This window comes from Callospermophilus lateralis, chromosome 16, assembly GCF_048772815.1.
Source record: "Callospermophilus lateralis isolate mCalLat2 chromosome 16, mCalLat2.hap1, whole genome shotgun sequence".
Classification (NCBI taxonomy): Eukaryota; Metazoa; Chordata; class Mammalia; order Rodentia; family Sciuridae; genus Callospermophilus; species Callospermophilus lateralis.
The window spans coordinates 63,814,727-63,829,373 of NC_135320.1; the positions used below are offsets into that span (position 1 = coordinate 63,814,727).

The window sequence follows — 14,647 nt, forward strand, 5'->3', positions numbered from 1 at the left end:
TGCTTAAGTCTTTTTATGTGAAACAAGATTATTTTAATGACATTAGCATCAGATATGCCATTCTGTGTGTTACTGATCATCATTTTTAGATGTGATCCATAATTGTGGCTCACCATTACATGAATGCATGCTGTAGACCATAATATAAGCTCAACTTGGGAGTATTATGAGTGACCTGTACTCGTTGCCATTTATAAAACAAGTCTATTTTGACTAATAAAACAAATAGTTGATGTTTCCACAGACATTCCTACATGTCAGAAAGTCCTTACCTTCATGATCTTATCTAAACCCTTCAAAGGCCCCTTTCCAAATGTCAGCATATTGGGGATTAGGGCTTCCAGGTATGAACTTGGTAGGGGCATATATTTCATAGCAGTCTCAACTCTGGTGCAAACAGGGCAAGAACAGAGTCCAGTTCTAGAACTCATGAATTAACCATTGTGCTATGTTACTTCTTGAAAAGCTAAGAGAATCAGTTTTATCCCTTTTCACATTTACATATTTATAACTTAGTTTTCACAAATTTTTAACACACATGGTACCAAGCACCCTGTCATTCAAAGTTAGGAAAAGAAAAACTCTGAATAGGCAGAATTTAATATATGGAATTGTTTTTTAAGTGCCAAAGGGCAGAAAACAACATTATTACTGCCTTCATATTGATAAATGTATGTATAGGTTGTTATTTTTATGAAAACAACAACAAAAAAAAAAGTTTTGATTTGTTTTCCTGTACTGGCCATTTGGTCATTAAATCCAGGGTCTCAGTCTCACATTTACTAGCCAAGTGCTCTATATACTGAGCTACATCCTCAGCCCAATAGCATTGCTTTTAAGTTAATTTTTGCTTTGGCATTTTGAATGCAAATATACTGTATCTGTATTATGAATACTGATATATTTTTCAGCTTATCCAAAATGTTATATCTGTGTCTCTGCTTCCTTTATTAATTGTGATAATTTCATGTATAAGAAATTTCATGTGATAAGAAAGTTACCTAGGATAAGTGGTGTATGCACCTTTAACAGTAGCTTGAGAGAATGTTCAACTTATAATGTTCAATATATAATACAAAGCAATTTCCTCAGATTCACACAATATTTATGTCAAACGGCATCCAGAGTTTATACTAGGTATTGAGGAAATATATAGTAATAATGAAATGACTTCTTAATGCTATAATCTGTTACATTCATATGAAATATTTTCTTCTTCCCTAAGATTTTACTTTCCTTTTCCTAGTAGGCCTCCCTATGAAATGTGGTAAGAAGTTACATGTCTTATTATATTAAATTACTATTATACTATTCATCCTTTGGGCTCAATATGTTAGTAAATTTATTATTTCTTAAACATTATTGATAGTCTGCTATAAAATTATATATATATATACTCATTTATATATAATAAGCTCAATCAATTTTCTAAAGTTCAATTCCCTAGAATTTTTCATTAGCCGTGGATATTTCAGCTAACATGTAAACCTGTTCCATTGGCTTAAGATTCTTCTGAGATGTTTTAGTATATGCTTCATTTTTATTAGATTCTTTTGTACTCCATAAAAATAGAAACACTGAATTATAAATGCTCTTTTAAGAATTGCTATATGGCACTCCATAAATTCAATGGCTCTTAAATTTATATTTTTGAATTACCAAATGCCTCAGTCAAGGCTTTAAAATTCTGACTATATAAAGAGAATTACAAGTATAGGATTATAAACTTCTGTGTTTATAACTAGATTCGTTTCTCATTTATGCTGTTTATAGCTAATTGGTTTTTAAAATACATTAAATATATAATGAGTATTAATGGTATTATTTAAATAATTGTCTTTAATTTTACATGTCAGTTCTATAAATGTTTTTAAGTTTTCAGTATGCTTTTTTAATGAAAGTGATAATATTGAACTTTTTTGGAATTTTCTGAATTAAACAAATACTAAGTATGACTGGCAATTTTGATGATGTAAATATATTTAACTGTGCTGTTTTGATCTTTTTCCATCATAGAGCAATTCCTTCCTCATTTGGACTCCACTGTCCTGGGTGAAAACTACTTTGATAGGACTTACCAAATGCTTTACCTTTTGGTTAAAGGAAATGTACCTGTTGAAATCTACACTGCCACAGTCATATTTGTTTCTTTCCAACTACCTGCTATAACAGAAGATGACTTTTACAGTTCACATAATCTGGTTAGAAATCTTGTCTTGTTCCTAAAAATACCAAGTGACAAAATCCGTGTCAGCAAAATATTAAGAGGGGAGAATATGCGGATGAAGAGATCCACAGGAGGCACAATTGAATTGGAGATTGGAGATCCTCCCACTCAGTTCCTAAGCAATGACACCACAGGTATGAATAGTAGACTTTGAAACAGAGAATGTAATTACTGAGTTCTCTGCCATAAATAATTCTAGCAGGGCCTAGTGAGCCAGGCCTCAGGAAATCCCACTAGCCCCACATCTGAAAATTCTAGAGAAGCCTAGAAACACTTCCCTTCTTTACTCCTGTAATCCCAACCAAATTTGAAATTGTGAAGGAATTTCAGACTTTGTTTTGTTATTGTAGTAACTAACAAATTAAATAAAAGGATTCGACCAATATAATAGATCTGGGAAGATTTGCCAAAGAAAGTGACCTCATGGCTGAGAGATTAGTGATGCAGAATCTGTCAAGGAAACCCTCCTGGTTGGAAGAGCATAGGAAGCTGTAGGCATGTGTTGCAAAGAGATTTTCCATGTTGTTTTCTGCCTAGAGTCATAGCTGACTTTCCTCCCTTATCCTTGTACTTTCTTGGTCTTATAGGCTCAGTGCTTTGGAGTCAACATGATTTTGACTATAAATTTAGTATAGGAGTTGTAGTGGTTCATGGTACACATGTAGGTTACTCATCTACTCTTAGAACTCCTTGGTAAGCTCTTGCATATAGCGAGGTCCAAAGTTTACCACACTAACCACAAGATGTCCAAAAAAATTGTTGATTTATTTTCTATGTCACGTAAATTTTCTCACACACAACTCCTCCCAATCCATCTCTTTAAAGCAATTTTATCTTGTTAGATTTATTTAAGTAGGTGTTAGTTTGAGAACATACAACATGGGGATAGCAAAGAAGAACAGGCTAATGATGTGTTTTCCAATATCAACTGGCACTAAATTTCAAGTCTTAAGAATAGCCTTACAAGTGGTATGGAGCGAATCACAGCAAAATATTGGAAAATGGAAACAAAGATGTGAATACAGTTGTACTTTTGGCTCTCCATAGCCTTCACATAGTATTAGGATACCCAGAAATCCCCAGATGTCTTAGAAAGAAATTACTTAAATACTAAGAAGACTTCTGGGCAGGCAGGGTCCTGGGTTCAGGAATAAGAGGTCTTAAAGTTAAGGTCTTTGGTTTCTAGATGGCAGTCAGTAGAAACGAATGCCTCCACATGTCAAACTGTCAGAGGGAATCTGTTCAGAGTACAAACTAGGTCAGAGCTGCCACTCTGCAGTTAGACCCAAGTAGTAGTAAGTAGTGCATGGATACAAAGTGCCTTGGTATTGCTGTAATTAGATCACACAGGACCTCATGGTTGGGAGGCTTTCTGGAAAAGGCTCTCCTGGAAGGAGTCAGGGATGAGAGAGGAATCTGGAAAGATTGAACATTTGCCCAAAGGGGTATGAGTCATCCAACAGAGACTATTTTTTTTTTAAAAGAGAGAGAGAGAGAGAGAGAGAGAGAGAGAGAATTTTTTAATATTTATTTTTTAGTTTTTGGTGGACACCACATCTTTATTTTATTTTTATGTGGTGCTGAGGATCGAACCCAGCGCCCTGTGCATGCCAGGTGAGAACGCTACCACTTGAGCCACATCCTCAGCCCCGAACAGAGACTTTTTAAACTGACAGGGACTAAAATTCCCTGACTGTGGATTTCAGAGTGTCTTGTTAGACCCAATGGCCCTGAAAGTCATCAGCTCCTTTTCCTGAATACACCAAGCTTCATGGTTTAGCCTTAATGGAAGAAACTCAGTGTTTGACTCCTCAAGGCATGACTCTGGATATGGAAGATGCAGGTTACCTAGAAACAAGTATTTAACAAGGCCTACAGTACATCAAACCATTATTTTGACTATAGGCTGTTTTTAGAAAGATCACTCTAACTACAGTGTATGGAGTGGGAAAGGGACAAGAATGGATATGAGATCCACTGATGATAGCTTTAACTAGGATTTTGACAGTGGAGACAGAAATTAATAATTGCTTAGCTATGATGTGGCAGAGAGGTGCAGTAGAAGGGATCAAGCAAAAGCACCAGAATATGACAAAGAATATGAGTCATGAAGGTGCCACCTCATAAGGTAAGGAGGACTGTGGCTAGAGTAAGCTTAAGAGGAAATACCAGCCCTGCCATGCTAGAAAAAGAGAACAGAAACTATATGTAGTGTTGAAATAAACCTTAAAAATTGTCAAATGTTCTAGGCAAGTAACAATTTGTTGGCATCTTAATGATAACTTTAGCAACTTACTAATAAACATATATAATTTAATGGATTTGCTAACTATTCTTCCATTCCAAAAGCAACATGCTATTTTTTTAAAAAGATATTTTTATAGAAAAGCACAATAGTGTTTTGCTTCTAAACAGAAACTGACATGGGAAAGTATTGAGATATTATCTCACTGTATTTTCATTTTTTCTTGTATTTGTTTTATCTACCTTTGTATTTTCCATAATTTCAGGTTGAAATATATTCTACTGAGTTTTTAAGTTGCCATAACTCACGAATGGCCATGTTTTTTCCAGGTATAGCTAGAAAGTTTTAGGATGCTATAATATGAGGAGCAAGGCATACAAAACTAAAGTGAAAAACTCGTGTCTTTACAGTCCTATATTCTTTTGATCAAAATGTCATAATACTGTTTCCTTATAGGTCAGATGCAATTATATGAACTCCGGGAAATTGCTGGTTCTCTTGGAAAAGTCACAATTTTAGGAAAAACCAATAGTATCTTGGGCTTTAATATTTCTTCTATGTCTATTACCAATCCTATCCCCAGCCCAAAAGATCCTGGCTGGATTAAGGTAAGACCATACAATTAGAAAAAAAAAAAATGCATTTTAAGAATTTAGAGTATTGTTGCTTATCTTATTTTAACTCTCATTTTCTAATTGAATACAATAACTTAGAGGATTTGTCTTTGTAATTCACTGTTGACTATTTTTTATGGGATCACTAAGGTGGTAACAATGTCTTTCAAAAAAAATAAATAAACTAGATTGAAAAAAGAAATATATCTTCTAAACTCTGTATTGGTTCCACATGTGCTTTCCTTCAAATATTTGTAACAGTATTTCATATATCTGATCTAAAGGAAATATTGTAATAATACAAGTTTTACATATTAGATATATTTTTGAATCAACAATGACTGTATTGTACTTAGCTTGGCTGGGACTTGCTGAGGAATGCCGTTTATTACTACAAAATGAGTGCCTTACTCCTGTCCATGCCAGGTGACTGCCGAACCAGTTGAAAGGTCTGCGTTTCCTGTTCACCATGTGGCTTTTGTGTCCTCACTCTTGGTGATAGCCCAGCCAGTGGCAGCACAGCCAGGGCAGCCATTCTCTCAGCAACCTTCAGTAAAGGCAGTCGATTCTGATGTAAGTCACCACTGGACACTGTCCCTAAGTGAAGAGGTTGAGCTATAAATGCAGGAGACTGAATCAATTTAGCTAACACCGGAATGCTGGTGACCTGAGGACCGCACTGCCCCTTAGAAGTTGGACTCTTATTGTGCATAACCTTGTTTAGTGTTTTTAAAACATTTAATTTAAATAAAGTTGAGCTTCTGCTCATCTATGAGCTTCTTATGTGAGAAGGAGCTTCTGCAAATTATAAATTTATAATTAGGCATGCTGAAAAGTGAAGATTAGCATGTTTTTTGTTTTTAAGCATGGGAAAGAGACATTGTTACAATTCCCTGTTGTTCTTTTTCCTTTAGGGTAATTGTGTCTCAGTTGGGATTACTTCACTTACTTTAAAGGCTATGCTAAAGGATTCCAGTAATAACCTAATCAGTGGCCTTAGTGGTAATACAACAATTCCATTTAGCAGCTGTTGGGCCAACTACACAGACCTTACTCCTCTTAGAACAGGTGAGTGAACTCTCATAATAGGGATAATTATAATTATCTTTTAATGAACAGAACATTCTCTGAGGGGCTGAGATTGTGGCTCAGCAGTGGAGTGCTCGCCTAGCACGTGTGAGGCCCTGGGTTCCATCCTCAGCACCACATAAAAATAGATGGGTAAAATAAAGTATTGTGTTCAAGTACAACTTAAAAATAAATATTAAAAAAAAAGAACATTCTCTGATACTTTGGTCAATAAATTACAGAAAGCAGAATATTATACTCTGTCTTGTTTCAGAATATTTAATCTAGCATATAAAAATATATTTTATATTCAAAGCAAATTGAAATAAGCATTTTGAGGATATACATGAAAATATCATGATTCATATGTTCTTTTTATACACTGTTTTCTTCTAAATTTTCTCACTAACTATGTGTTACACTTATAGTTAGAAAAAATAATATACAAATTTTCAAATTCAAGAAAAGAAACAATAGCGAAAGTGTAAATTACTTTAATACCCAATGGAGGAGTTCACAGTTGAGCTAGAAAATTGGCTATAGTCTTTCTCAAAGTCAATGCAAAGGAGAAAACATGAGCATTATCATGACTCCCAGTACCTATCAGATCCACAAACAGTTGCTGTGGAGAATTGTAAGAAACAAAGACTCCTCTGACTTCTTGTAAAAGTGTGCCCAGTGAACCTGTACTAGGTGATACTTCAATGTTGATACAGTAAATACAGCCATAACTTCCACAGGGATGCTTATTATTTAGGAATTGATGGCATAACTTCTGCTGGTAGAAACTATTCTGCTGGAGACCAACAATATATCAAAAACAACAAAAAAAGAAAAACAAAAAATCAAAAACAGCTTTCTGCTGCTGATGGATAATGGGGTATCTACTTGAGACAGATCTACATTAATCTTTCTAGCCAACCTGGGGCCCATATAAGAACATTTCTGAAAGTTATATAGTAGAAGTCCCCACTTCTTACCATTGCTCTCTCCTGTCAAACACATACATAAGTCTGAATAAAAATAAGTACAAAGTGTGAAATAGGGGGAAAAAATTCAAAACTGCTCTAATTTTTTAAATAAAAACCAAAAGCTAAAATAATTTCAAAGAGTTTTGCCCTTTATTTTTGTTTCTTCATGGTTTGATAATGCCATACACCAAATATGTTCAGTCTGCCTAGTGGACAGCAATATCCTAACATTCAATAAGAATCAAATGATAATGAGCTCAATGTGGTGCTTTCAGACAAGTTCCTACAATGTTCTAATGATTGCTGGTTAAGGACAGAGTCAAATTCTTTTATAAATCAGCATAAATGGTGGTAGCACTGGAACTTTATGGAAAATGATGCACCTGACAGAAACACTGCCCGAAGAGAAGGTTGCTCATCTTTTCATTAAGGCGGAGCCAGAAAGTGCCAGGTGGCAAAGATCTGGTCTTCAAATTTGCAGTTTCAAGTAGGAATGTTCCAAAGTAACTAGATCACGGGAGTGTTAAAGCAGTAAAATAGTTTTTGACATTTTATTGTGGTAATAAAACAATAATTAAAACATTTTCATTTTATACAGTATTTTTTTAAATTCAAATCTTCCATCAGTATATCTGATCTGCTGTGAAGAAAAGTCATTGCTGCTTCTTTCTTTGTTTCTCACTCCTTCCTTCTCCCCCCCCTTCCTCCTTCTCTTTCTCCTCCTCCTCCTCCTCTCTTTCTCTATCTTTTCTCTGTCTCTCATCAAGTATGGGGTCCCTGGTTATATATAATAAGGGAATGCAAATATAGTCATCTCTTAATTACTTTTATCAGCTAGCCAGTTTATAGATTAGCTATAGTGAAATTACTGTAAAAAATAGTATATGTGAGAAAATTAACAAAACATCTTTCCCTGGGCTCTTTCTAGTACATACTCACTCTATCACTGCATTGCAGGAAATCCCCTTGCAGATCATATTGCATCCTGACAGACCAGCAACCGTGTCTTCTACATTCAGCTCTGCAGAGCCACCTTGGTAGAGGAGATACGGGTTGTGGCTTGTAGAAGAGAAAATAGGGATGTGAGACTCAGGTGAAGAAAGGGTGGGAGAAGAAGTAGTGAGATTGAATTTTTGACCAACCTAGATAAAGATAGTATTGCTAACAGACTTCTGAGACATGTTCATCTATCAACCTACTTAATGTCTAGTTTTTGTTTCAGTTCCTATTGCTACATATCACACCAGTTGAAAATCTAATTGTTTAAAACAATAACCAATGCATTTGCTCACAATTGTTTGGGTCAAGAATTTGGGCCTGGAAGCCTCATCTCTGTTCCATGATTTCAGGGGCTTCAGCAGTCATTTACATTTAGCTGGGGTTGCCTAGAATGGCTTGATTGGGGTTGTATTTCTCAGGTCATGATTCTGAATTTGGGCTGGGTTCTTCAGTTTTCCTCCACGTGGTCTCACCAAAAGGTTTGCTTTGCCTTGCTCATGACACTGCAGAACAAGAAAACCAAAATAAATAGCAAAATACACCTTAAATTCTTTACTCACTGAAAAATGTTAAGAAAAAAAATCACCTGCTACAAAAATGGAGAGTTTTTATTTCAGGCTGAAAAAAGGGAAAACTTAAATACAGTAATCTCATGAATTGTCAGTGACAGGGAATTGTACAGTGTCTATACATCTTCAAAATGATGGAATGCATTGATACTATTTCTAAAGACACAAATAAGGTTAAGATGTATTTATATTCTCTCCCTGAAAGAAAAAAGAAGAATGAAAACAGAAGTGAATTTTTAAAAAGAGATAATAGAAAAAAACAGAAGAATAAGAACTCACAAGCCCTGCTCTATGGGGTTACTGCTATTAGATAGCAGTATTCTCAGAGAAGAAATTGTATCAGGGAAAAATATATTGGTTATCTTATATCAAAACTGTGGGAAGATTTAACATGTGGATTTAAAAAATATCTGGATAAGCTTTTATCCTTAGTACTCTATATATGTTAACAATGTCTCCCCAGGTTTCTTTCTACCTGGGGAAGGAAGGAAGGAAGGAAGGAAGGAAGGAAGGGAGGGAGGGAGGGAGGGAGGGAGGGTCTCAATGGTGCAATGCAAAAACAGCCTCTGACTTAAAGCAAATGTGGAAGATGGTTAAAAATTGTTCAATCTGAGAGGAGGGCACAGGGGTATTTGTTGTACTATTTTTTCAACTCTTCTGTAGCCTGAAATTTTTCAAAATATGGAGTTCAGTATCCATCACTATCTTTCCCAAGTAGAGCTGAGACTTCCCCACTCCCAGATCAGGTATGCAGGGAGGAAACAGAGATTTAGCACTTTCACCTGTCTGCCTTCTTGTCCTGTGTTTCCAACAGCCTGTCTCCTTTCTCTAGCAAAGAACTCTAAAGAAGTAGCTTCTGTTACTGCACAAAGAAAATCTACCCAGGTTCCCTGCCCATGGATAATGGACCGATTGAACTCTTCTCACTCGAGACCTTCTCTACACTTGTTTGTGCTTAAAACTAGTTCACTTGACTCATTTCCAAAAATTCTTCATTAGGAATAAGACACTGAAAGTAACGAAACCCAAATTGGAACTATGTGAAAATAATCAAGGAAATCAATTACTATGATTCTTTTTCTTTCTCCTAGGAAAAAATTTTAAGATTGAATTTCTCCTGGATAACGTGGCTCGGGTAGAATCCAGAACTTTTAGCCTGCTGGCACAGCTTGTCCCTGGTGGCAGTGGCAGCAGCACTAGCAGTGGTGGCAGTGGCAGTAGCAGTAGCAGCAGCAGCACAACGTCAACTATGGCTACATCTGCTCAGCTCTTGACAATAGTCATTAGCTTTCTGATGGGAAGAATGTTGTTCTTGGAAACATTTATGGCTTCAGTTTTTATTTGAATGTAACTATAGGTAGGTACAGTTCGTTTTAAATGTAAGATATGTCTCCACATATGCAGATACCAGTAAATGTTTCCCAAGTAAAGGTCATGTGCTCAGTACTTCTGCATGGCACCACTGGGACACAGAGAGGATTAAGAGCCTTGGTGGCAGAGACTAGGCAGCCCTACTGGAAATGTTATTCACATTATACATTGCTACAAAAGAACACAGAAAATGAAAACTGCAGGTAATGTCACCACTCCTTTTCAATAGCAAGGGGCAGACATTCAGCTTGAGATGTTTCAGGCAGTGAACGGATCACCTGATGAACAGCCAAGAAGTAGTCTGGTTTCTGCCACAACTAAACCCAGGGACTCAGGCAATGCCATCCAGAACCTGTGCTCTCTCTTTTGTCTTTATTCTCCTTAGTGGCAGCTTCACTACTAGGCTAACTCCTCTCCCCAGTCCTCAGGGCAAAAGTAGTCACCAACAGGTTTACTTTCTACCAGTCCAGCAGCCAATGCAGAAAGAACAAACTTCTTTCCAAAAGATCCAGCAAAAATTCCCCAATTATGCCATTGACCTGGCTTAGGACACATGCTTGGGACACTGATTCTATCATTGCAGCCACAGGATTTAATTAGCTTAGCCTGGGCCACATGGGATAAGGTTCTGAGAATGGTGGAATTCAGATGCCAGTACAATATGTAGAAAACAGTGATAGTGAATATTAGGGAGATTAGTAGGAGGGAAAGGTCCCTAATGGCTATAGTGATTACAGAAGATTGTAAATGTCACTCCATCAGTAACACATGAAAGTTGGTACTGTTGTATAAAATTAAAAGATCTGGAGAGGGAGGAAAAAGGCACTCAAGAATAGGGCTATGGTAGAAGTAAAGAAAGAAGTGAGAGGAAAAAAAAAGGCATCTTTAATTACACCTGCTCCACACTGAATTCCTCTTTTTTTTCCCCCCAAACATATTTCTCCTCCTGTCACTCTGTCTCAGTTAATGACAATGCCATCTTTTCTGATCCTTCAGTTTGATACTTCTTAGACTTTCCCTTTCCACAAGCTCCACGTCTCAAGTGGTCTTAGTGCCATCTATATCCAACCAATATATATGACTCATCTCTGTTCCTCATTTAAAGTCACTGTTAGACTTATGATTTTACTTCTCACTTTACCTATTATAACAGTCTCCTGCATTCTTTGCTTACAGTCCCCCACACTTTCATTCTGTCTTCTACATTGGTGTTGGATTTAGGTTCTTAAATAAGCACAAGATCTGTAACTATAATGGCAAATTCAAGATCATGTAGCTATAATGGTATTCTTGAATCCTCAAAGATTCATCATTACATGCAAAATCAATACCAAAAGCTCCAAAATCAGTTTTGAAATCTGCCTTCTTTTCCCAAATCATTCCTAGAAAATATTCTTTTCATTCTGCATGTTCCCTCTGCCTGGGCTGTGTCCTGCTTGTCCAGTCTACCTCTCCTAGCACCCTCTGGGTTCTGCTCAATCTCCACTTTCACTGCCAAGTTTCCCTTATCCTTTCCCTTTCTACAAAATATTTAGTTACCCTCTCCTTAGGTATCTGTTTTTATCTTTATTATAGCCCTTCCTGTAGTGTACTTGTATTAAACTTTTATGCAAACCTGTCTTTGTCACTCAATTATGAGAATTTAGAAGACCACATGCTTTACATGTTATAGGTACTAAAAAGATGGTTTAGTTGACTGTAACTCTTAAAAGAACATCAAGTCCTCACCTCTGACTTAGGGGGAAATGTTGGGTAGTATAGGCAAATTGTAAAAAATATTGATTGGCAGATGTTAATCAGTTTGCAGTTGATTTCATAGAGAAAATTTTCCAACAATTAATGAAATAAAAGCTTCACATAAGAAATATTAACAAGGTTGAGGAAGGACATGGGGTAGAGTAGGAAGGACACTGAAGTTCTTCAAGTAATAAAAGCCAAGGCTAGATTTTAAACTTAAATATAAGGGAGGCAGGATAAGGGCATGCAATAAGGCTGGTTTGGGACTTAACAAAACAAAATGGAGGCTGAAACCAACCACAGGGGTTCCAGGAACAGCCCTAATACAAGAAGGAGAAAATCCTGGCTTCCCTTCTAAGGGCAGAAGCTTATTAGGATCCAGCTGTCAAGGGAAAAGTGTGTTGCAGAGACCAGGTCCTGTCTTCTCATAGCTGAAAACAGAAGAGCATGGTGGGGCAGGGAGTAGGGTAGGGTAGGGGTGCAGTCAGAAAGCTGAAGCTGAGGGAAAACAGGCAAATGACCAATAAATTATACTTATGCTCATTTTCCTGTCTCCAGAATTCTAATAAAAGGTCACTTTTTCATTTTATAATAGTAGAACAGACATTGCTTAAATTCATTTTCTTTTTTCTCCTCAAAGCATTGAAATGCAAGGTCTGCTTGGTGACATGTGTTAAGTACTGCTTAATATATACTAGTGCACTTTGTCTTTCCTCATTAAATGCATTGTTTTCCAGTTATCTTCACTAACTTTAATTTTGCTTGATCCTGACAATGTTTGTAGTTTACCAAATAAGAAAATTCTATTTTCAAATCATTAGTAAATTATAAGAGTTTCTGAGACTTTTTTAAATAGTTTTTTTTTTAGTTGCAGTTGGACATAATACCTTTATTTTATTTATTTATTTTTATGTGGTGCTGAGGATTGAACCTAGAGCCTTGCACGTGCTAGGCAAGTGCTCTACCACTGAGCCACAGCCCCAGCCCAAGTTTCTGAGTCTTTTCAGGACTTTTTCCAAATAAAATAGTTAACTTCTTTGCTGCTAAATACATAGCCATTTTTAAATTAAGACAAAATTACTTAAACACCTTTAATGCATTGAAATGATGGGTTATTTTATAACTTTGCATTCTGACTTAACAATACTATTGGTTGAATCATGACATTTTGCTAATAAAATGGCAAAGCTTGACTTAAAAAAATGTAAGTACCACAATTCTCTCTACATTTCTACTATATATATATATATATATATATATATATATATATATATATCATTATTAATTCTAGCATAAAATTGATAAAACTTGAAATGCTACATCTTTATACAATGTGATTTTTTTCCATATTTTCTATTGTTGCATTATAGTTGTATATAATAGTGAGATTTGTTGTTATATATTCATACATACACATGATATAAAAATACAATTTGGCCAATATCATTCCCCAGTATTTCTCTTTTCTTTCCTTTTCCCTCTTTCCTTGCCCTGAATTCTTTCCTCTACTTTACTGATATCCCTTGATTTTCATGATTCTCTACTTTTTCCTTTTTATTCTCTAGCTCCCACATACATGAGAAAACATATGACCCTTGATCTTCTGAGTTTGACTTATTTTACTTAACATAATAGTCTCAAATTTCACCCATTTTCCTGCAAGTGACATAATTTCATTTTTCTTCATGGCTGAATAAAATTCCATTGTGTATATATACTACATTTCTTTACTTATTCATTCACTGATGGACCCCTAGACTGATTTCATAGTTTGGCTATTGTGAATTGTATTGCTACAAACATGGGTATGTATGTATTGCTATAGTGTGATGATTTTGGTTTTTAGGATAAACACTGAGGAGTGGTATAGCTATGTCATACACTGCTTCCATTCCTGGTATATTGATGAAATATATACTGAAATATATACCTCCATACTGATGAAATACTAACTTTTGAACATTACTTTTGCCATTATTTTTGCCCCATCAACCTATTTAAAAGTTAAAATTAATCAAACAGTTTAAATCATATTGTATGTTATTACTGCTTTTTAAAATTATTTTGTATTGTTTTCATTTTTTTCAGGAAGCAACTATAGTAGTGTTCCAAAGCACAAGCTGAAAACAAAAATACAAGAATTGCTTGCTCATGAGCTATTTTGGTGCACAACATGAAAAAGCCTATAACATTTTCAAAAACATATGCTAATGTATTTTTATAATATATAAAATGGAATAGCTTTAATTACAAAAATTAGATTTCTCCTAAATATACATTTCTTCTGATTCCTTATATTTGTGTGCTCTTATTTCATTTCAAAAAGCTTTCGGAAATCTCTGATTTGGAAGCAGATATGCCATTTCCAAGTTATTGTACCAACAAATCATAGAACACTTTAAATAGCTGAGAGCTATTTAAGGTTCTTAATGAAGCTCTTTAGATCAAGTTGGAAACATTCTGAGTTTCTCTATCTCTTTCTACACACACATGCACACACACTATGCATATATGTAACAGTTACATATTTTTTTATATATGAAATTTTATATGTAGGGGGCATCTGATTTTCTCCATCCATCATAAGGCTCTGATTTCCAACAATCTGTCATTCTGATTTCTGAGCATTTTGGAGAGATGAGATTATTTTAGAGCTTTCTTAGAGTTTTTGCCTTCCAGATCCATGGCAATCCAGGAATTTTAGACTATTTAGATTTCTGAGTTTACCAAACCCTGGTCAGTGTTCTAAGAAGACTTTTCTGAGTACCTCTGGACCAAGCTTTTGAAAAAGATCAAGTTCACCCCTTCTCCTACTCAAAGTGTCACTTGCAGGGCTGGAAGTGTAG

General features: G+C 35.6%; 1 protein-coding gene across 1 annotated transcript in view; it reads left to right on the forward strand.

Moving 5' to 3' along the window:
- Pkhd1l1 (PKHD1 like 1) overlaps positions 1-13,970 on the forward strand; it is a 140,439-nt gene extending 126,469 nt beyond the window's left edge. The window contains exons 73-78 of the mRNA XM_077105563.1: positions 2,017-2,361; positions 4,929-5,080; positions 5,513-5,659; positions 6,001-6,154; positions 9,785-10,050; positions 13,890-13,970. Coding sequence (XP_076961678.1) covers positions 2,017-2,361; positions 4,929-5,080; positions 5,513-5,659; positions 6,001-6,154; positions 9,785-10,038 — 1,052 coding nt within the window. The 3' untranslated portion in view covers positions 10,039-10,050; positions 13,890-13,970. The remainder of the gene's footprint in view (positions 1-2,016; positions 2,362-4,928; positions 5,081-5,512; positions 5,660-6,000; positions 6,155-9,784; positions 10,051-13,889) is intronic.
- The last annotated feature ends 677 nt before the right edge of the window (positions 13,971-14,647 follow it).